The sequence below is a fragment of the Neoarius graeffei genome, chromosome 3, assembly GCF_027579695.1.
Source record: "Neoarius graeffei isolate fNeoGra1 chromosome 3, fNeoGra1.pri, whole genome shotgun sequence".
In the NCBI taxonomy this organism is placed as follows: Eukaryota; Metazoa; Chordata; class Actinopteri; order Siluriformes; family Ariidae; genus Neoarius; species Neoarius graeffei.
The window spans coordinates 88,190,335-88,212,222 of NC_083571.1; the positions used below are offsets into that span (position 1 = coordinate 88,190,335).

The 21,888-nt window shown below is 39.6% G+C and overlaps 1 protein-coding gene across 1 annotated transcript in view; it reads left to right on the plus strand.

Moving 5' to 3' along the window:
- adcy1a (adenylate cyclase 1a) overlaps window positions 1-21,888 on the plus strand; it is a 112,330-nt gene that overhangs the window by 62,856 nt on the left and 27,586 nt on the right. The window contains exons 7-15 of the mRNA XM_060917612.1: window positions 3,119-3,260; window positions 3,739-3,894; window positions 5,346-5,537; window positions 11,391-11,488; window positions 14,192-14,276; window positions 14,476-14,565; window positions 14,715-14,968; window positions 15,200-15,326; window positions 18,648-18,764. Coding sequence (XP_060773595.1) covers window positions 3,119-3,260; window positions 3,739-3,894; window positions 5,346-5,537; window positions 11,391-11,488; window positions 14,192-14,276; window positions 14,476-14,565; window positions 14,715-14,968; window positions 15,200-15,326; window positions 18,648-18,764 — 1,261 coding nt within the window. The remainder of the gene's footprint in view (window positions 1-3,118; window positions 3,261-3,738; window positions 3,895-5,345; window positions 5,538-11,390; window positions 11,489-14,191; window positions 14,277-14,475; window positions 14,566-14,714; window positions 14,969-15,199; window positions 15,327-18,647; window positions 18,765-21,888) is intronic.

The following is a 21,888-nucleotide window of genomic DNA, read 5'->3' on the forward strand; positions in this document are numbered from 1 at the left end:
TAAACCACGTGTCCAACTTTAAATACCTGGGATCCATGATGGCATCTAGTAACAGTGACCTAATCAGGCGAAAGGCACTTGCATGGACTACTTTCTGGAAACTAGAAAAGATCTGGAGAAGCCCATCAGTGCCCATTGCAGCTAAAAGCAAACTTTTCAACACCACCTGTGTGACAGTGCTTCTGTATGGATGTGAATCCTGGGTACTATCAGTCAAGATGGAAAACAAGATAAAAGCATTTGCCACATCCTGTTATAGAATCATGCTGAACATCAAATGCCTTGACTGTGTGAGCAATGCTCAGATCTACAAAATGACAAACACCCAGCCCATCAGCACTGTATGGCAGCGTCAGCTATGCTTCCTTGGACACGCCCTTAGGATGCCAGAAGAAGAACCATGCAGGAGGTACGGCCTCTATGTTCCAGCCCATGGCAAAAGGCATCCAGGTCGACAGAGGATAAGCTATCTGAAACTGTTAGAGGACACAGAGGGCGATTTGCGCCCTGATGCAATTGCTGCGTTGGCTGCAGATCGAAGGCAATGGATGGGACTCGTGGTCGCTTGCAAGAAAAAAATGCAGCTGAAGGATGATGAACTGAGGCAAAGTCAAGGTTAATATTCACCAATGTTCACTGAGCCGGAGGAGGAAAATTGTTTTAGTATAAATAAACAGGTGATTATTTCAAAGAAATTAAAATAATCGTATTTTTAAAAAAATGTTTATTTAAAACTTCAAAATCAGCATGCAAATGTAATAAAGGTGCACAAACTTGTGTCACTTATCTCTGCCAATTCACATAAAATACTTTGTTTTGAAACAGATAAAATAAATCACAATTCAACCTTACCTTTGAATAGTTTTAGACCATTCGAGCATCTTTAGTGCTTTTAGGAACAGCATTAAAGCATTCTTCCTCACGTACAGCATTCTTCCTCACGTACGGTGACGAAGCGATTGGCCGCCATTTTGCCGAGTCGCTGGAGGTGATTATCGAGAAATAGTCCGAATTTCTCAACCAATCAGCGCATGCGATTTTCTATAATCACCTCCGTATTTATACTATTATTCTATCCATATTCACTGGATATGAGCAATCGCACGCTCCGATCGGCTACTCTGCTACTAGGATATCAGCTCATTTACCATGAATAGAGAAAAACAAAATGGCAGCACGTGTTGCTGAAGCAATCGAAGACGAAATAAAAAGTATTTGAAAACAAAACCTCAGAAGATACCAAAAAAAAAGCAACAAAATATGGAATAAAAGTATTTGATGGTAAGAACGCATCTTTTTATATGTTTCAAGAATTATTATTATAGCGTTTTTCACAAATTGCTACTGTCATTTCGGCAATTTGTTTACATTCTAAGTGTAAATGATTTTGTCAGACATTTTGTGTAGTGTTTATTTATTGAATTTGCAAAAAATAAAATTAAAATGCTCTGTTTCTCAAAATCCAGTGAATGTGGATAGAATAAAACAGTTATTCCACTCAATTCGCGGCATACATGGCTTATAGCTGACTCAGCAGTACGCACCTCATTGGCTATCAGCTCATGGACGACTCGATTTCGTGGAATAACTGTTAAATATTTGTTCCAGGTGTTTGATATAAAAGTTAAACATGCTGTATGCATGTAGCTGTATGACGTTGGCAACCCGTAGGATTAGAACATGAATCTGTTTTGATTCACGCAAAATAAAAAATTGTGCTCAAACAGTTTTTTCAAGAAATTAACCATTACATGTTTTAAGGGCATGACATCATCCAGCACCCCATTAACACCCAAATGACTCTAAACATGTCTGATTCATTTGCGTGTCATTTGTTTGCATGAAAAGTAGTGTACAACTGATGGTCACTAACCAAAGCAATATATCCCATCATGCATTGCGGTCACGCTGAAAGAAATCAAATCAAAAGCCTCGAATTTGATTTAATAAAAAGCAGCGGCAAAGAAGAAAGTATTCAGCCTTGATTTAAAAGAACTAAAAGATGCAGCAGACACAAAGTGCTTTGTATGCATTATTGTGGGAAATACGCTCAGTATAATATGTATTTATCACAAAAATACATGTGTGTAACATTAACCAATGTGAGAGAGGCCTTCAGTTGCTTAGAAGTTACCCTGGGGTCCTTTGTGACCTCACCAACTATTACACGCCTTGCTCTTGGAGTGATCTTTGTTGGTCGACCACTTCTGGGGAGGGTAACAATGGTCTTGAATTTCCTCCGTTTGTACACAATCTGTCTGACTGTGGATTGGTGGAGTCCAAACTCTTTAGAGATGGTTTTGTAACCTTTTCCAGCCTGATGAGCATCAACAACGCTTTTTCTGAGGTTCTCAGAAATCTCCTTTGTTCGTGCCATGATACACTTCCACAAACATGTGTTGTGAAGATCAGACTTTGATAGATCCCTGTTCTTTAAATAAAACAGGGTGCCCACTCACACCTGACTGTCATCCCATTGAGTGAAAACACCTGACTTTAATTTCACCTTCAAATTAACTGCTAATCCTAGAGGTTCACATACTTTTGCCCCTCACAGATATGTAATATTGGATCATTTTCCTCAATAAATAAATGACCAAGTATAATATTTTTGTCTCATTTGTTTAACTGGCTTCTCTTTAGCTACTTTTAGGACTTGTGTGAAAATCTGATGATGTTTTAGGTCATATTTATGCAGAAATAGAGAAAATTCTAAAGGGTTCACAAACTTTCAAGCACCACTGTATAGTGAGTAGGGAGTAATTTCGGACTGTCTATGACTAGCTATACTATGCAGTGCATATTTTGGAGGACCCACAGTGTAAAACCTAACAGTGGAAATGACGAAATGAAAATCAGATATGTTTAATTATATATTCACAAATCCGACTCGAGTAAACGTCCCTCATCAGGTTTTGCAGTGCAGGAGCACGGTATAGTAGGGTCCACTATCCTCAATTTTTAATACTGGTTATTTATCTTTTAATATCTTGTTATTTATGTCTTATGTGAGAAATATTAATACAAAAATGAAACATATTTACTGTTTAATTGTGAAGCCATATATTTGGTGAAAAGTTTTTTTTTTCCTCTGAGTGTTTCTGTGTGTCCACCACAGTAAGGTTCATATCACCAGAGCCACGCTGGAATGTCTGAACGGAGATTACGAGGTGGAGCCAGGCTATGGGCATGAGAGGCACGCCTTCCTCAGCAAACACGCCATCGAGACCTTTTTTATCGTCCCCTCTCACAGACGCAAGGTACATGCACACATGTTTGCAATCATGCTTTTACAATACACACACACACACACACACACACACACACACACACACACACACACACACACTATTCAGATGCAGAATTGCCTGTTTTGGTCTGAGGAAGGTGTTGATCAGTCGTGTGACCCTGATATTTCATAGTCAGTACTATTTTTTCAGTGGATTACATGAAAAGATGTAAAGAATGTAAAGCAATTGGTGTGAAATGATCCAGACCTGTCCTACAATGTAGATCACACACACAGAAATAGAGGCTCATGCAAATGAAGTCCTGCTGATAAGCCTTGATGTTGTGGTTTATTTTTAAAATCAAAGACGTGTACACTTCTTTCTTGTCATTCTTATTTTTAAGTAGTGTTAAATGGTTATTGTATTCCTTTCGTACATTTACATTTTTATCTCATATAAAATTGAAAAAAAGAAGATTTCGCGCCCTATCTTTCCTTTTTTAATCCAGATTTTTCCTGGCTTGATTCTGTCTGATATAAAGCCAGCAAAGAAGATGAAGTTTAAGACGGTTTGCTACCTTCTCGTGCAGCTCATGCACTGCAGGAAAATGTTCAAAGCCGAGATTCCTTTCTCCAACGTCATGACCTGCGAGGACGACGATAAGGTGCGTGTTTACCCGTGTGCACTTTTAAAACTACCTTTCCATGTGAATATGAGATGGTTATTTTGATTAGCAGCAGAGCAAATAGATTTAAAGGTGGCATATTATACCCCTTTTCCACAAGCTGATACTGTTCTCGGAGTTCTTAATGAAATGTTTGCAGCATGTTTTGGTCAAAATACCACAAGGATAAAGCACCACAGCAACTCCTCACCACGTCTAAACAGCTCTGTTCAATACGGCCGATTTGAATGTCTGTTCCTTTAAACGATGATGAGCCACTGCTCACCCCACCCCCTTCTTCTGCCAGCCAATCAGGCAGCATTTTCCTCGTGAATATTCATTCACAAAGGAAGCTCTCAATCCATGAGTGGAGATACTCTGTTGAGGGGGAGCTATACTTCTAATGAGGCCCCCCCCTTGTGACATAGAAAGAGGAGCCAAATCTGAATGGCTTGTTGAAGCACATATTTTCTGAAATAGGAGCCCAAAAAAAACTGACTGGGTCTCTTATTTCAGAGTTTGTGGCTTGATAGACACCCAGATACCCAAATGTATGTGCACAAGCACGGAAAAAGTGAGTGTTTCATAATATGTCTCCTTTATGTCATAACATTCAGGACCTTTGCTCGAATTTAGCACTGATTTATCTCTTAAAGCTATACTGCCTTTCAGATTTTTCAAGTGTAGGTCATAAAAAGAATTTTCCTTGACAACCAGTTATTTTTGTTTAATGGACCGAAAGCTACTGATTCAAATCACAGACTTCCAATTTTATTAGTTTTTTTTTTTTTAAATAGAACAATTAATGAATTTAGAGCCAGGTGACTCTAAATTCTCCGCTATTTTTTCCTGCTTCACCATGACCCAATTCAAGATATTACGTTATGCGTTACGTGGTGGGCTTTCCCCGTTCACGCAAGGTATTGTGGGATACAAATTTGAAACAGAAGAGAAAAATGGAGGACGTGAGTCTGCAAATGAAACGTGAAAGACCGACTACAGTAACGGAAAGCGAGAAGAAAAGACGTTATGTTGTGAAGGAAAGGAAACACAGGACCAAACTAATTATTATTGGCGGTCAGCGAGCACCTCGGTGTGATCAGCTGTTTGTTTAGTGACAGAATGTTGTAACTGTCAATGCATGGTCAAAGGTAAACCTGCGCATGCGCACGCGGACTGCCTCTGTCCGCTTGACTACGCGAAGCGAGCGATTTCATGCACATTATTTGCTAGGAAATGCCCTCAGATTAAATAACTTCCCAGGCACAGAATGGCCTGTGTTTTTTGAGATATTACAGAAATAAACATACATCACAACGACCAAATTTCAGAGGGAACTAAATTTCACTGATTTTATGAAATCGAAAGGCCGTCTATCTTTAAGAATTAGAATTTTGAGTCATTTCATGTGAGAGCATCTATACTGACTGACACTTCATCCATCACTACAGAGGCGAGCTCTACGCACAGCATCAGAGAAGCTACGCAATCGCACATCCTTCTCAGGAGTAGCACATAACTCACCTGGGACACGCGTGAACCGCTACATTGGAAGACTGATTGAAGCTCGGCAAACCGAATCAGAAACAGCAGATCTCAATTACATCACTCTGACCTACAGGAGCAGAGAAAGAGAGAGAACGGTGAGCGCACTCATAGCCACACACTCACAATGGCCTGTCCATTAATCTGTACAGACTGATGCATAGGGTGCTGGTTGTTTTTTGTTTTTTTTTAATTGAAACAAATAGAATGTATTTCAACATGTTAAATGAATTGATTTATAGTTTTCATTTTAAGTCAGTCAGTTTACTTTTGGTTACTTTTCCTGCACTTTAATTATTCTATTAGCTTGACCAGCTTGATTTCGTTCACACAATTTTTACGGTGAACTTGAAAATATACAGTACTGTGCAAAAGTCTTCGGCACCCTATTTTTTCTATAAACTTTGTTGTAGGTTTTTATTTTATGACTTCTACCTTATCGAGTCAGTGTAAAAACATTTTAGAGTTCCAAGCATTAGTTTTCCCGCACAAAATTCAATGTTACAGGAAAAAAAATGTTTGGATGTCAGTAAAGAAAGCAGCAGATTACATAAGAGACACTTTTCAAAAGAAAAAAAGCAAAAAGAAAACATAATGAGGGCGGCATGGTGGAGTAGTGGTTAGCGCTGTCACCTCACAGCAAGAAGGTCCTAGGTTCGAGCCCAGTGGCCGGTGAGGGCCTTTCTGTGTGGAGTTTGCATGTTCTCCCCGTGTCCGCGTGGGTTTCCTCCGGGTGCTCCGGTTTCCCCCACAGTCCAAAGACATGCAGGTTAGGTTAATTGGTGGCTCTAAATTGACCGTAGGTGTGAATGGGAGTGTGAATGGTTGTCTGTGTCTATGTGTCAGCCCTGCGATGACCTGGCGATTTGTCCAGGGTGTACCCCGCCTTTCGCCCGTAGTCAGCTGGGATAGGCTCCAGCTTGCCACAGGATAAGTGGCTACAGATAATGGATGGATGGATGGATGGATGGATGGATGGAAAACATAATGAAGGCTACTGGGTTTTGGTGCAAAATTAAGAAGCGAGTGTGACAGTCAAAGTGTCCAGAAGAACTGTGTCTGGTTCTGTAAGATGTTCAGTAAAACCTACAGCTAATTTCCTTATAAAACTGCACTCATTGTACCTGAGACTACTATTTTTTTTTTTAAAGCAAAGGGTCATCTCATACCAAATACTGACTTTGTTTCATTGATTACTGTTTACTGCTCTTTATAGTATTTTTTAAAATAGAAATATTTAATTTCATTATTTCCGAATGCATCTTTGCTCTACAGCATTTCTTTGCATGTGCCTAAGACTTTTGCACAATTACCATGAATTTATTTCAGTATTTGTACTCTGTTTTCACATGAGATCAAGTTCATTTATAAGTTTTAGTTTTAATTACTGATTCATTGATTGTGACCTACAGCTCAGCTTTATGGGTAAGAATTACATTCAGAATATTCAAAGAGTTGTGCTGGTTTCTTGACAGCTGTATTTTTCCCCATTAAAATAGAACTAACTTCATCTTAATCATTTGTGTGAAAAAAACAAAAAAACTATTTTGGCACCATGTGGCTCAAAGGTCTTAACATATGACAACGATGCTGTGGAGTTCATGTGGACCAAACAATATACACAATTCCTTTACTTACTATATAATTAACAGTTATTCCACAAAATCAAATCGTACATGAGCTGATAGCCGATGAGGCGCATAGTGCCAAGTCGGCTATAGGCCATATACGACAAGATTGAGTGGAATAATTGTTTTATTCTATCCACATTCACTGGATTTTGAGAAACAGAGCATTTTTATTTTTTGCAAATTTGATAAATTAAAAACTTTGTACAAAATGTCCGACAAAATAATTTCCGCTTAGAATGTAAACAAACTGGCGAAAAGACAGTAGCAATTTGTGAAAAATGTGATAATTCTTCAAAAAAAAAAAGATACGTTCTTACCGTCAAATACGTTTATTCCATTTTTTTTTTTGCTTTTTTTATTTTTTAGGGTTTTGTTTTCGAATAGATTTTTTTTATTTCATACTTGTTTGGTTCAGTAACACAGTCCACCATTTTCTTCTTCTTCTTTAGGGCTTTTTGGCAGTTGGCAAACCAACTTAAAGGTGCATTACTGCCACGGACTGGGCTGGAGTGTGGAACAGGAGATTTTTGGGGGGGCAACCTATTCTTTTAGCTAATTCTGTTTATTTCAAATACTTGATAACAAAGTGATATATCTGACTTAATGTGCTCCACCAATTTGTTTTTCTTTACTCACGGTATATGAGCTGATATCCTAGTAGTAGAATAGCCAATCAGAGTGCACGATTGCTCATATCCAGTGAACGTGGATAGAATAATATTCTAATATTTGAATATTTTTATTCAATAGAGAAGATTTGAACCTTGTGTAAACCTCATATAACCTACAATAAAAGAAACAGATAGCAAGGGTACAAGAATATAAATTTTAAAGGCAAGTGAACAAACAACAGCTGCTTTGTCACAAGTGCAAAAACAGGTAATGTCATTAATATCCATTTAAAGATCCCATCTTTCATCATCATCTTAAATACACAGCTACTCTGTTTTACCCTGTAGTAGCTGAACATAATTCCTGGTCAGAGTCTCACGGGAGCAGGGGAACATGTGGTCAAAATGATGTAATCATAGTTGTTGTAGGGGCGTTTTCGCACCACACAGCTGTTGGTCTCCATATTGTGCATGAAATTTTTCTGGAACTACTTTTTGATTAAAGAGACTCTTCCATCGTTGCACATAAGCTACTAATTGCCAAAAGCATAAATCAGCATTTAATTTCTGCTCCACTTCCCCAGTATTCAATCTCAGTTTTTCACAACTTCATACATTTCCTCTTACCATATGTTTCTTTTGGCAATTCAGTGAGCGCATCTACTTTGTTCACACGAGAGGTCGTTTGAAAGCAGTTGATTTGAGACAGATTGAAAGTATTTCAGCTTTAATTCACTACATCAGAATTTCAGTGGGTCAAAAGTTGAACCCCAAAACAATGTCAAAGGAAGTGGTGAAAGAGTTGATGGCATCAGGTACCAAAGTGTGTACTTCCACCATTAGGTCCTACATCACCATGGCCTGAAAGGCTGGCACACATCGAAGAACAACTTACTCCAAGACTGGCATAAAAAAGCCAGACTGAAGTTTGCAGGTGATCCCTAGCATGAGATGAAACAAAAATTGTACTATTTGTCCATAATAACCAGTGCTATTTATGGAGGAAAAAGGGTGATGCTTTTATTCTGAAAAATATAATCTGAATTGTGAAGCATGGTGGTGGCAGCATCACATTATGGGGTGTTTTACTGGAAAACGGACTGATGCACTTTAGAAAATACATGAGGAAGGAGGATTGATCCTAAACACACTTTCAGAATTGTTACAGAATGCTTTAAAGCAGGGGCATCCAATCTTATCGCAAAGGGCCGATGTGAGTGCAGGTTTTCATTCTAATCACCAGGAGCCACACCTGCTTACTCAGCTAATCAGGTGTGCCTTATGCCTGGTTGGGATAAAAACCTGCAGCCCTTTCTGGATAAAATGGGACATCTGCCTCTGTCTTAAAGACGAAAAAAAGTGAAATATTGATGTGGCATCATAAAGCCCTGACCTGAAATGCAGAGAAGATTTGTGGACTGAACTGAAAAAGTGTGTCTGAGCAAGGAGGCCTACAAACCTTGGCTGAGTTACAACATTTCTGTCTGAAGGAATGAGCACAAATTTCAGCAAGGTGTTGCGAGAGACTTGTGGAAGGATACACTGAGTGTTTGATTCAGGCTATTAAAAGGCAATGGCACCAAATACTAACAGTAGGCATATCAGATGCTCGCTGGCCATGCTGTGAAAATTGTGCATGCAGACGCTCATCTAAATTTCCAAACCTGTCATTGCTTAACTCTTGAATATTTTCTATCGTGAATACTATCATTAAAAAGCTTATAATCTCTGCTTTCCAAAGAAATGTATCTCATTACGATCTGTTCAGTACTTTGGGAGTAACAGCAGGTTGAAGTTGGTACAACAGAGTAAACTCTCTGCTCGCGGGACGTCGGGAAACTGCCGGTGCTTTTTGAGTCATGGGAAAACGGTCAGGCTCTCTTCTGATCTGTTTCTGACTGGATTACTCGTGAATATCAATCAGATAACATTTATAGAAATGCTTTCTAACTATCACTGTTTCTGATGAAGGACTCAGCAAAATTTTCCGTCTGCTAGTTTTGATGTTATGATTCATGCAAGACTTTGAAGTGAGTTTTCATAGCTTTACCTACTTATTTTTTCAAATCAAACTGATTCATCTAAATAAATAGCTATTTTAGAATATAACTCTAGTTGTTTTGATGAAAAATATTGAGATCTTAGTGGTCGGAATGAGATTTTAAAAAACCGGAAGTCAGAAAAGCAAGTGTCAATTTCAATTCAATTAATATGAATTGTTTATTGGATGTGGCTCACACAATTTTTTTTTTTTTTTAGTTTAGCCTTGAAAGCTGTGAATATTATCATTTATATTCTTTAATATAAACACTAGTAGGCCTGACTTTTGAGAAATACAAAGGCCTACCCATCACAAAGAGGGTATTAGAAATAATCTTTTATTACTTTTTTATTGAGTGTACCGATTTAATGGTTTTACCTAATTAGCATAATTAATACTAATGAAATCCTAATTTGCATAATTTGTTTTTACTGATTTTTCAAACTTTGTATTCAGTATACAACCATCCTATGTGCCTGCGAATTTCCATGTAAATATCTTGAAAAATAGAAAAGTTGTTAAGAAAAAAACGTTTGATCTCCTTCGTTAATGAGGCCCATTTTGGACCATGTGATCCTCATACAGAATATTACAGCGGTTTTCTAAAAATTAAGCCTTTTTTTTCAATCTTTGATTTGTAATATCTCAAGAACGGATAAACGTATTTTAGTTCTATAAAAAGTATGCTGTTCTGCATTCATTTCTAAATTCAGTGAAAGCCGTTTCAAGCAATTTGAACCGAATTCGAATTTTCACCTGATATGCTTACTAACAGTGCCTGTAAACTTCTGACCCCCAGGAACTCTGATAGAGTAAATAAAATCTGAAATGACCTCGTATGGAAATAATGTCGATATCCTAACTGACCACATGGGACATGTATGGTTATGTGAAATGTGCGGAGTTGTGAAGAATCGAGTTTGAATGTCATTAGCATGGCTGTATGTAAACATTTGTTCTCAGCTGTAGTTGAGGTGAATGTTTTAGTGCTTGATCGCTTGCTAATGGTATGTTAGTTGATAAAGTTATTTAACAGAGGGTGTTTCTTTCTTAAAGAGGCATAAAAGGCAGCATAGTCATATATGCGTGCACACACACACACACACAAGCTGCATCCCCCACATTGTTCTCTTGTGCTTCGTGACTGTCTCTTCTCACTTTCATCCACCTCTCACCTCCCCATTTACTCCTCTCTCTCTCTCTTGCTCCTTTTTCCTCAATCCCTTCTTCACACCACCTACTGTACTGGCATAAGGGAACCACCCACCTTAAGAACGGGGCAACAGTAACAGTTCTGGGATATCTGAAGAATGTGCCCACACATAAACTCTCTTTCTCTCTCTCTCCCTGGCTTTCCCCAGCCTCAGCAGGAGAGTAATGACAATGCGTATATATTGCAGCTGGGAGACAGATGCTCGTTTTCAGCACTAATGAAGAGACGGCATCATTCAGCGAGCTCATGTTCACCTCAGTGTCAGGCTGCTGGTAGACTGCAGCGAGCTTCTCTCTCTCATGTGGATTTAGCCATCATCTATCATTAGAATGGGTCGTATATTCAGAAAAAAAAAACATACTCAAGACAGAAGAAATAATTGTGTAATTGCTTTCTGGATCTTGAAATCCCTACTTCTCTCTCTCTCTCTCTCTCTCTCTCTCTCTCTCTCTCAGTATCAGCAGGTGTATGATGATGGCTTTATCAGTGCTGTGGTGATCTCTCTCCTCCTTACTTCACTCTTCGCTCTCGTCTATTTTCTGATTATCCCTCAGTATGTAACACATACAACACCACCACATGCTGCTGTTATTATAGGTTCATATGACTTTCAGTTAGTGTTAATTTTTATATTATTGTTTGTTTTGTTAAAAAAATCATGTTTTTAGCTTTTGGTAACTTTTATTAGTTAGTTAAAGATACAAACTGCTATGTTGTGGTTTTAGTTTTAGTAATTTGATCTGTCAGGGACTCCTGTGCAGTGTATACAGTACTGTGCAAAAGTCTTAGGCATATGCAAAGAAATGCTGCAGAGCAAAGATGCTTTCAGAAATAATGAAATTAACTGTTTCTACATTCAAAAAGACTGTAAAGAGCAGTAAACAGTAATGAATGAAACAAAGTCGATATTTGGTCTGATGAACCTTTGCTTAAAAAAAATAGTAGTCTCAGGTACAACGAGTGCAGTTTTATAAGGAAATGAGCTGCACGTTTTACTGAGCAACTTACAGAACCAGCCACAGTTCTTCTGGACACTTTGAGTGTCACGCTTGCTTCCTAATTTTGCAGCAAAACCCAGCATTATGGTGTTTTTTTTTAAGTGTCTCTTATGTAATCTTCTGCTTTCTTTACTGACATCCAAACATTCTTGTGCAATATTTAATTTCATGCTGGAAAACTAATGCTTGGAAATCTAAAATGTTTTCAGACTAGCTTGATAATATACAGTCGAAGTCATAAAGTAAAAGTTTATAACAAAGTTTGTACGAAAGAAATGGGGTGCTTCAGATTTGCACAGTACTGTACATCCCACTTTTTGTCAATTATTCCCGTACCTCATTCTTTTCTTTATGGACAGAGTTATTCTCCATTAAACTGGAACTTATTAAGCTGAATTTGTTTTTAGAAGAAAAAAAAGAAACTAATTTTATTTATTCAATTTCTGGTAGCATTCCTTTAGCTGTACTTTTTAAAACATTATTTCTGTTATAAAATTATTTTTACCTGTTTAAAATGATTTGAATTTTTTCTTGACAGTTTTAGACTTTGTTACAATGTCTTGCAAAAGTATTCATCCCCCTTGGTGTTTGTCCTGTTTTGTTGCATTACAAGATGGAATTAAAATGGATTTGGGGGGGTTAGCACCATTTGATTTACACGACATGCCTACCACTTTAAAGGTGCACTTTTTTTTTTATTGTGACACAAACAATAATTAAGAAGAAAAAAATAGAAATCTGGAGTGTGCACAGGTATTTGTACCCCAAAATCAATACTTTATAGAGCCACCTTTTGCTGCAATTACAGCTGCAAGTCTCTTGGAGTATGTCTCTATTAGCTTAGCACATCTAGCTACTGGGATTTTTGCCCATTCCTCAAGGCAGCACTGCTCCAACTCCTTCAAGTTAGATGGGTTGTGTTGGTGTACAACAATTTTCAAGTTATGCCACAGATTCTCAATTGGATTGAAGACATTTAAATGTTCCCCTTTAAACCACTCTGGTGTAGCTTTAGCAGCATGTTTAGGGTCATTGTCTTGCTGGAATGTGAACCTTCATCCCAGTCTCAAACTCTTGGCTGACTCAAACAGGTTTTCCTCCAGAATTGCCCTGTATTTAGTGACCTCCATCTTTCCTTCAGTCCTGACCAGTTTTCCTGTCCCTGCAGATGAAAAATATCCCCACAGCATGATGCTGCCACCACCATGCTTCACTGTAGGAATGGTGTTCTCAGGGTGATGGGAAGTGTTGGGTTTGCGCCACACATGGCATTTCCGAAGATGGCAAAAAAGTTCAATTTTAGTCTCATCTGAACAGAGAATCTTCTTCCATGTGTTTGGGAAGTCTGCCACATGCTGTTGGACAAACTCCAAATGTGTTTTCTTATTTTTTTTTTCTTTAAGCAATGACTTTTTTTCTGGCCACTCTTCCATAAAGCCCCACTCTGTGGTATGTATGGCTTAAAGTGGTCCTATGGACAGATACTCCCATCTCCGCTGTGGATCTCTGCAGCTCCTTCAGTGTTATCTTTGGTATCTTTGTTGCATCTCTGTTTAATGCCCTCCTTGCTTGATCTGTGAGTTTTGGTGGGCGGCCTTCTCTTGTCAGGTTTGTAGTGGTGCCATGTTCTTTCCATTTTGCTATAATGGATTTAATGGTGCTCCCTGGGATATTCAAAGTTTGGGATATTTTTTATAACCCAACCCTGATCTATACTTCTCCACAACTTTGTCTCTGACCTGTTTGGAGGCTCCTTGGTTTTCATGTTGCTTGCTTAGTAGTGTTGCAGAGTCAGGGTCCTTCCAGAACAGGTTGATTTATACAGACATCATGTGACAGATCATGTGACACTTTGATTGCACACACAGGTGGATCTCAATCATCTAATTATGTGACTGATGAAGTGAATTGGTTGGACCAGCTCTTATTTAGGAATTTCATACGAAAGGGGGTGAATACCTATGCACACTCCAGATTTCTGTTTTTTCATCTTAATTACTGTTTGTGTCACAATAAAAAAAAAAAATGTACCTATAAAGTAGTAGGCATGTTGTGTAAATCAAATGGTGCTAACCCTCTAAAATCCATTTTAATTCCAGCTTGTAATGCGACAAAACAGAACAAACACCAAGGGGGATGAATACTTTTGCAAGACACTGTACAGTGTGTGACACTGTAGCTATAATAACATGCATACGCACACTATACACGCACACTGTAATTCTCTCTCTGTCTCTCTCTCTCTCTGTCTTTTATAGAGGTCTGGTTATTGTTATTTTGCTGGTTATTTGTATCTGTTTTCATATGGTGAGCGTCATGTACCTTCACATCACTCACATGCAGGTAAGACGCGGTAACGCACACAAAGCAATTACTGAACTACAAAAACACAGTAAAAAGCAGAGTGTCTTGACCCTGTGGCTTTTGATCTTTTCATCTCCTGTGCGGTTTAAATAATCAATTTCTAATTATCTGATAAAATGCATTTCTAATCCTAATTCTTTCCTTTTTCCTTCACTCCCCCACCACTGTCTCTCTGTAGTGCTCTCCGGACTGTCTTACTCTGCAGATCAGGACGGGTCTGTGTGGTTTTCTGGTCCTTTTGACGTATTCTGTGACCCAGGGCTGTGTGGTGAGTGTGCACGTTCACACACAAAGCCCTTTTTACCTGTTTTTAAAAAAATGAAATATGAAATATTATCAATATTTCTCCATAGACATAGAAGACAGTTAAAAAAAAACATATGCGGGCATGCTGCTGTCTCATGATTATTTGTACAGGTGGCGTGCATGCCGTGGTCATGGGAGGGCAACTCCAGCGTCTCCATTATAACGGTTATCATAGTGAACAGCACGAGCGTGGGCACAGGTGTGTGTAAATACACTCCGTACGTGTTCTTATCTTGCGTGATGGCATCGCTGTCTGTGGCTCTATACCTGCGCGTGTCATCACTACCCAAAATTCTCTTGCTTCTCCTTCTCAACGTCCTCCATACCGTTGTCATGGAGACCAGCGGCTATCGGCAGGCTGTGGGGTGAGCGACCAACAGCAAGCGCACAATGATAACAAACCAGTGCTTACACCTAGAGGAATGATAATGCTACATCTAAACAAGTGTTTACAGTATGGGTTTCACACAATCCCATACAATAATCTAATTAGGATAGCGATAATGAGTTGTATTGTTTAATCAAACGCAAAACGCTGTGATAAGTGTCCAAATGAATACAAGTGTTTTATCTGGTTGTACTTTGTGTGTATGTAGAGGAGGGTTCTTTCACACACATGGGTACGATCCTGTTCTGGCAATGCTCCTCTTCTCTGGTGCAATGATACTCCACTGCAGACAGCAGGACCTCAAACTCAGACTCGACTACCTGTGGGCCTCACAGGTATGTGCGTGTATATGTGTGTGTGAGAGAAACGGCATATTAACTGCTCCATATGTGTCTGTCCATAGACAAGTGACTGTCTCTAGTTAATCTTAACCAAAAACTTAAATTTATCGAAGGGTTTTTTTTTTCCTCCACCCAAATGGCCCAGTCATTAAAAGTGTATTATGTGAAACTTTACAGCAGCTCATCTTAAATCCAACATCATTTCATTTTTAAAGCCAGTTTTAAGCTCTCGCTCTCAACAGATGTTCCAAATTGGATAAATATATCACTGTAAGTGTAAATCCCCAGTGAAGCAGCTGTCTTTAGGTGATTGGTGAAGAAAATCAATGTGATCCCCACTGGACTGCGTAGCTCCAGGAAAATCTCCAACTTGCTACTGTATGTGTTGCATAAATAATAGAGAACATGGTGTCCGTCCAGTTGATTGATACAATTAATCTTGAATTGCAGACCGTCTTGGGTAGAATAGTCAAGAAATGTATTCAGATGCTGCTTAAAAAGTGCAGGATTTAAGATATAAGCAGTAACGCAGTCTTTAGGAATTACAGAGGACGTGCAGTATAATCTGATTATATTCAAACTAGTCCAGATCTAACTGTTGTTTTATTGTTGTTGTTTTATTATGCTTTAATAATTGTGCTGAGGGTGGCACGGTGGTGTAGTGGTTAGCACTGTCGCCTCAAAGCAAGAAGGTTCTGGGTTCGAGCCCAATGGCCGACAGGAGCCTTTCTGTCCCCGTTTCTGTGTGGGTTTCCTCCGGGTGCTCCGGTTTCCCCCACAGTCCAAAGACATGCAGGTTAGGCTGATTGGTGGCTCTAAATTGACCGTAGGTGTGAATGTGAATGGTTGTTTGTCTCTATGTGTCAGCCCTGTGATGATCTGGCAACTTGTCCAGGGTGTCCCCTGCCTCTTGCCCATATTCAGCTGGGATAGGCTCCAGCTCGCCTGCGACCCTGCACAGGATAAGCAGCTACGGGTGATGGATGGATGGATGGATGGATGGATGGATGGATGGATGGATGGATGGATGGATAATCGTGCTGAAAGAAAGAGGGAAATATATTATTGGACACTTATTCCCAAAAACACAACCAAACAAAGTTTAAAAGGAACAAAAGACTTAGACCAAAACAAAATAGGCAACCCAACAACATATTAACATTAACATCAGCGAGATACGTAAATGGACAATATTTGGGCTTCTAATCAGAACATAACGTTAAGGAAAAAAAATCATCTTTTGCACATATTTTGAGTGAATCTGGTCAAAGAACCATTGTGTATGCTCTCACATCAACTTGGTATCTATATATTTAATTAACAGACCCATCACTGAATATGCTTAGCTGGGATATCTACAGTTGATCAACTACAAGAAACGACACACAGTTATCATTACAGGCAGCTATTACGCTGCATTCTATTCCCTTCTAGCAGGTTTCATTCACTTGGTTTGATAGCATGCAATATTGTTATTAGCATATCGCTTATCCTACCCAGTGGAGAATGAGCTCTGAATATGGTTTACAATATTGCATGGTTGGCAAGACAACATGATGTCACACGTCGGAGCTGATGTGAATATTCAGTGAGAAAGTTTTCTGCTGCACATGAGCAGAAGTGTCTCTTTGTTCACTGGGAAAGAGAAAAACGCACTGAACACCCCAAAGGCTCCCAAAACTTCATTAGATATTCTTCACGCATATTTACAAGAGAAAAACAGACCAATGGACATAAAAAAAAAACTGGAAAAGAGACACGTTGGAGATGTAAAAGTTCCTAATAATGCTAGGAAGCACCTGTGACAATTTGTAAACAAACATGGCTGCCAGGTTTGCTTCGTTAAATACAGAAGATTTTGAGAGAATTTTGAAAAAGAAAGACGCGTTGAACACACAAAAGGAATGTATAATAATAATAATAATATTGGGGTGGCACGGTGGTGTAGTGGTTAGCGCTATTGCCTCACAGCAAGAAGGTCCGGGTTCAAGCCCCGTGGCCGGCGAGGGCCTTTCTGTGCGGAGTTTACATGTTCTCCCCGTGTCCGCGTGGGTTTCCTCCGGGTGCTCCGATTTCCCCCACAGTCCAAAGACATGCAGGTTAGGTTAACTGGTGACTCTAAATTGACCGTAGGTGTGAATGGTTGTCTGTGTCTATGTGTCAGCCCTGTGATGACCTGGCGACTTGTCCAGGGTGTACCCCGCCTTTCGCCCGTAGTCAGCTGGGATAGGTTCCAGCTTGCCTGCGACCCTGTAGAACAGGATAAAGCGGCTACAGATAATGAGATGAGATGAGATGAGATGAGATGAGATAATATTGGCTGGCTTTTTTTGTGGTCTATCAGATATATTCCATTCAGCTAGCATGATATTGAACGAGTCAAAGACGAGTTCAGTATCATGCTAGCAGAATGGAATATATCTGATATACCACTCAATGCTAGCCAATATTATTTAAATATACTATGATTTATTGACCAATAACATAATCAAGTAATCAGAAAACTTAACTATAGTAGGATTAGGCTTCATTTCCAAAGTATACGATTGATTACAAATACTAATGTAATCAAATGATGTAAGCCAGATTACTTGTGGTATTTTCTTACCCCAGCACACAAGAGCCAACTTTTCAGCGAAATGCTGTATCATATGAATTTAACTATCTTGATGGATAAAATCTTGATAGTGAGACTTGACTTGCTGATGATTCATGGCGTTCACAGTTGAACAGTGCCCCCTTGTGGACCATTACAAGAAAATTTACATATTGAAAAAAGAGCTGAGAAAATGCTCACTCGCTTTCTAACATCACACACACACACACACACACACACCATCACGCTGACACCTACGGCACTTTAGCATCACTAATCCTAACAGTTTTAAAGCTGAAACGCAGGCAGAAGATGCAAAACTCCACACACCCAGAACCCTGAAGCTGTAAGGCGGAATCACTGCAGCAGTGTGTCACCCCAATAAAGTTCAACAAAATGTTTGTATTTCAAAACACATTCCATGTTTTGCCTGATGGTGCTCCATAATGTTGAGTTTTACTTTTTGAATGACTGTTCGCTCGTGAAAGATGTGTGTAGGCTTATGCATTACTGTAGCATTTTGTGAAAGGATTTTAATTATAAGCAACATAAATTCTGAGCTTGCTTGTGTATGAAAATGTAGACATTATTTGCACTTAATTTTACACACACACACACACACACACACACACACACACACATTTTATATATATACACTGTATATTTGTGTGTGTGTGTGTGTGTGTGTGTGTGTGTGTGTGTGTGTGTGTGATTTCCAGGCTGAAGAGGATAGAGATGACATGGAAAAAGTGAAACTGGACAATAAGAGGATTCTGTTTAACCTGCTCCCTGCCCATGTGGCCCAGCACTTTCTCCTGTCCAACCCACGCAACATGGTCAGAATACACTCTCTACAGGAACAACTTCACACTTTATTCCACTCAACACACTTTTGCTGTGTCAATTCAGTTTACAAAGGCCAGGGCTCGAAATTCACGGTGGTCCGGTCGCCCGAGGCGACTTAATTTGTCATTTGGCGGGTAATTCCTGTCACTAGCCAGCCCGGCTGGCTAGTTGAAAATAAAAAATACATATGAAGCGAAGATTCAGACTAGGGCTGTGCGATATATTGAATATACTCGATATATCTCCGAAAATTCTGTGTGAGATACATACGGTATAATTATTATATCGTAACTATCGAGTATTTTATGGTCATCTGCCGACTTGTGTTTCTTTCGTGTTTGTTGCGTTTGTTTAAAACCTTTTCCGGTGGTTTTCTCCCTGTCCCTCAGGCAGTAACATGAGAGGCTGTCTAAGGGTAAAAAAAAACAATAACGTCACACACTCGCCAACCAATCCTGGGCGACATCTCGGTGCTGAAAGGAACTTGCGGGAAGATTTCCTAGTTTTGGTTTACAGCGCTGACTCAGTTTGTGCAATCGCTGGTGTTGCATAGGCTACCGTGTAAGCTCTGTCAATTTCAGCGACAAATTAAAAATGGAAGCAGACGAATTGGTTCCTAAAAGAACTAATAAGGGGTCAGTCATCTGGCATTTTTTTGGATATCGCGAGGAGGATGTGGAACAGCAAATGCCAATTTGTAAAGTGTGCAAAAAAAAAACAGTATCAAAATACTCGGGTCTTGAAATAATCATGAACAATAGTAACTACTCTCTTTTGTGTTATTTTTGACAGAAGTAAAATTCATACATGAACAAATTTTGGCTAGTTGATTTTCTGTTTGGCTAGTTACTTTGGAAGGTAACTAGTCTGGCTGGCTGGTGAAAAAATATATGAATTTCGAGCCCTGATATTTTATATATATATATATATATATATATATATATATATATATATATATATATATATATATATATACACATACACAGTATATGCAATGATTTGCAAATCATGTGAACCCTATATTTCATTAAAAATAGTACAAAGACAACATATCAAATGTTGAAACTGAGAAATTTTATTGTTCTTTGAAAAATATACCCTCATTTTGAATTTGATCCCAGCAACAGGTTTCAAAAACGTTGGGACAGGGACATCTTTAACACGGTATTTTATCACCTATTCTTTTAACAACACTCTGTAACTGACCAATTCCTGTAGTTTTGAAAGTGAAATGTTGTCCCATTCTTGCCTGATAGAGGATTCATTTTTCCCCTTTCATAATGCAGCAAATGTTTTCCGTCGAAGACAGGTCTGGATTGTGGGCAGGCCAGTTTAGCACCTGGACTCTTTTGCTGTGGAGCCATGCAATTTTAATATGTGCAGAAAGCGGTTTGGCATTGTCTTGCTGAAATAAGCAAGGCCTTCCCTGAAAAAGATGTCATCTGAATGGTAGCATGTTTCTCCAAAACCTGTATAGATACAGAAATATTATTCGGCATTCATGATGCCGGCGGCACGGTGGTGTAGTGGTTAGCGCTGTCGCCTCACAGCAAGAAGGTCCTGGGTTCGAGCCCCGTGGCCGGCGAGGGCCTTTCTGTGCAGAGTTTGCATGTTCTCCCCGTGTCCGCATGGGTTTCCTCCGGGTGCTCCGGTTTCCCCCACAGTCCAAAGACATGCAGGTTAGGTTAACTGGTGACTCTAAATTGACCGTAGGTGTGAATGTGAGTGTGAATGGTTGTCTGTGTCTATGTGTCAGCCCTGTGATGACCTGGCGACTTGTCCAGGGTGTACCCCGCCTTTCGCCCGTAGTCAGCTGGGATAGGCTCCAGCTTGCCTGCGACCCTGTAGAAGGATAAAGCGGCTAGAGATAATGAGATGAGATGAGATTCATGATGCCTTCCCAGATGTAAAAGCTACCCATGTCATGTGCACTAATGCACCCTCATACCATCATAGATTCTGGCTTTTGAACTGTGCACTGATAACAAGCCGGATGCTCCCTCTCCTCTTTAGCCTGGAGGACATGGTGCCCATGATTTCCAAAAAGAATTTCAAATTTTGATTCCTCAGACCTCGGGACAATTTTCCACTTCGCCTCAGTCTATCGTAAATGAATTTGGATCCAGAGAAGGTGGCGGTGTTTCTGGATATTATTTATATCTGGTTCTAACTTGCATTTGTGGATGCAGTAATGAACTGTTTTTACAGACAATGGTTTTCTGAAGTGTTCCTGAGCCCATACAGTGATTTCCACTACAGACACATGTCTGCTTTTAATGCAGTGTCGCCTGAGGGCCCGAAGATCACGGGCATCCAGTGTTGGTTTTCAGCCTTGTCTCTTGCATACAGAGATTTCCCCAGACTCTTTGAACCTTTTAATGATATCATGTACCGTAGATTATATGATTCCCAAATTCTTTGCAATTTTACATTGAGGAATGTTATTCTTAAATTGCTGCATTGTTTGCTCATGCAGTCTTTCACAGAGCGGTGAACCCCTCCCCATCTTTACTTCTGAGAGACTCAGCCTCTATGGGATGCTCTTTTTATACCCAATCATGTTACTGACCTCATCTCATCTCATCTCATTATCTGTAGCCGCTTTATCCTGTTCTACAGGGTCGCAGGCAAGCTGGAGCCTATCCCAGCTCACTACGGGCGAAAGGCGGGGTACACCCTGGACAAGTCGCCAGGTCATCACAGGGCTGACACATAGACACAGACAACCATTCACACTCCCATTCACACCTACGGTCAATTTAGAGCCACCAGTTAACCTAACCTACATGTCTTTGGACTGTGGGGGAAACCAGAGCACCCGGAGGAAACCCACGCGGACACAGGGAGAACATGCAAACTCCGCACAGAAAGGCCCTCGCCGGCCACGGGGCTCGAACCCGGACCTTCTTGCTGTGAGGCGACAGCGCTAACCACTACTCCACCGTGCCGCCCTATGTTACTGACCTGTTGCACAAAAAATATTCTCAGTTTCAACATTTGATATGTTGTCTTTGTAGCCTTTTCAGTGAAATAAAGGCTTTCCATGATTTGCAAATCATCACATTCTCTTTTTATTTACATTTTACACAGTGTCCCAACTTTTATGGAAACAGA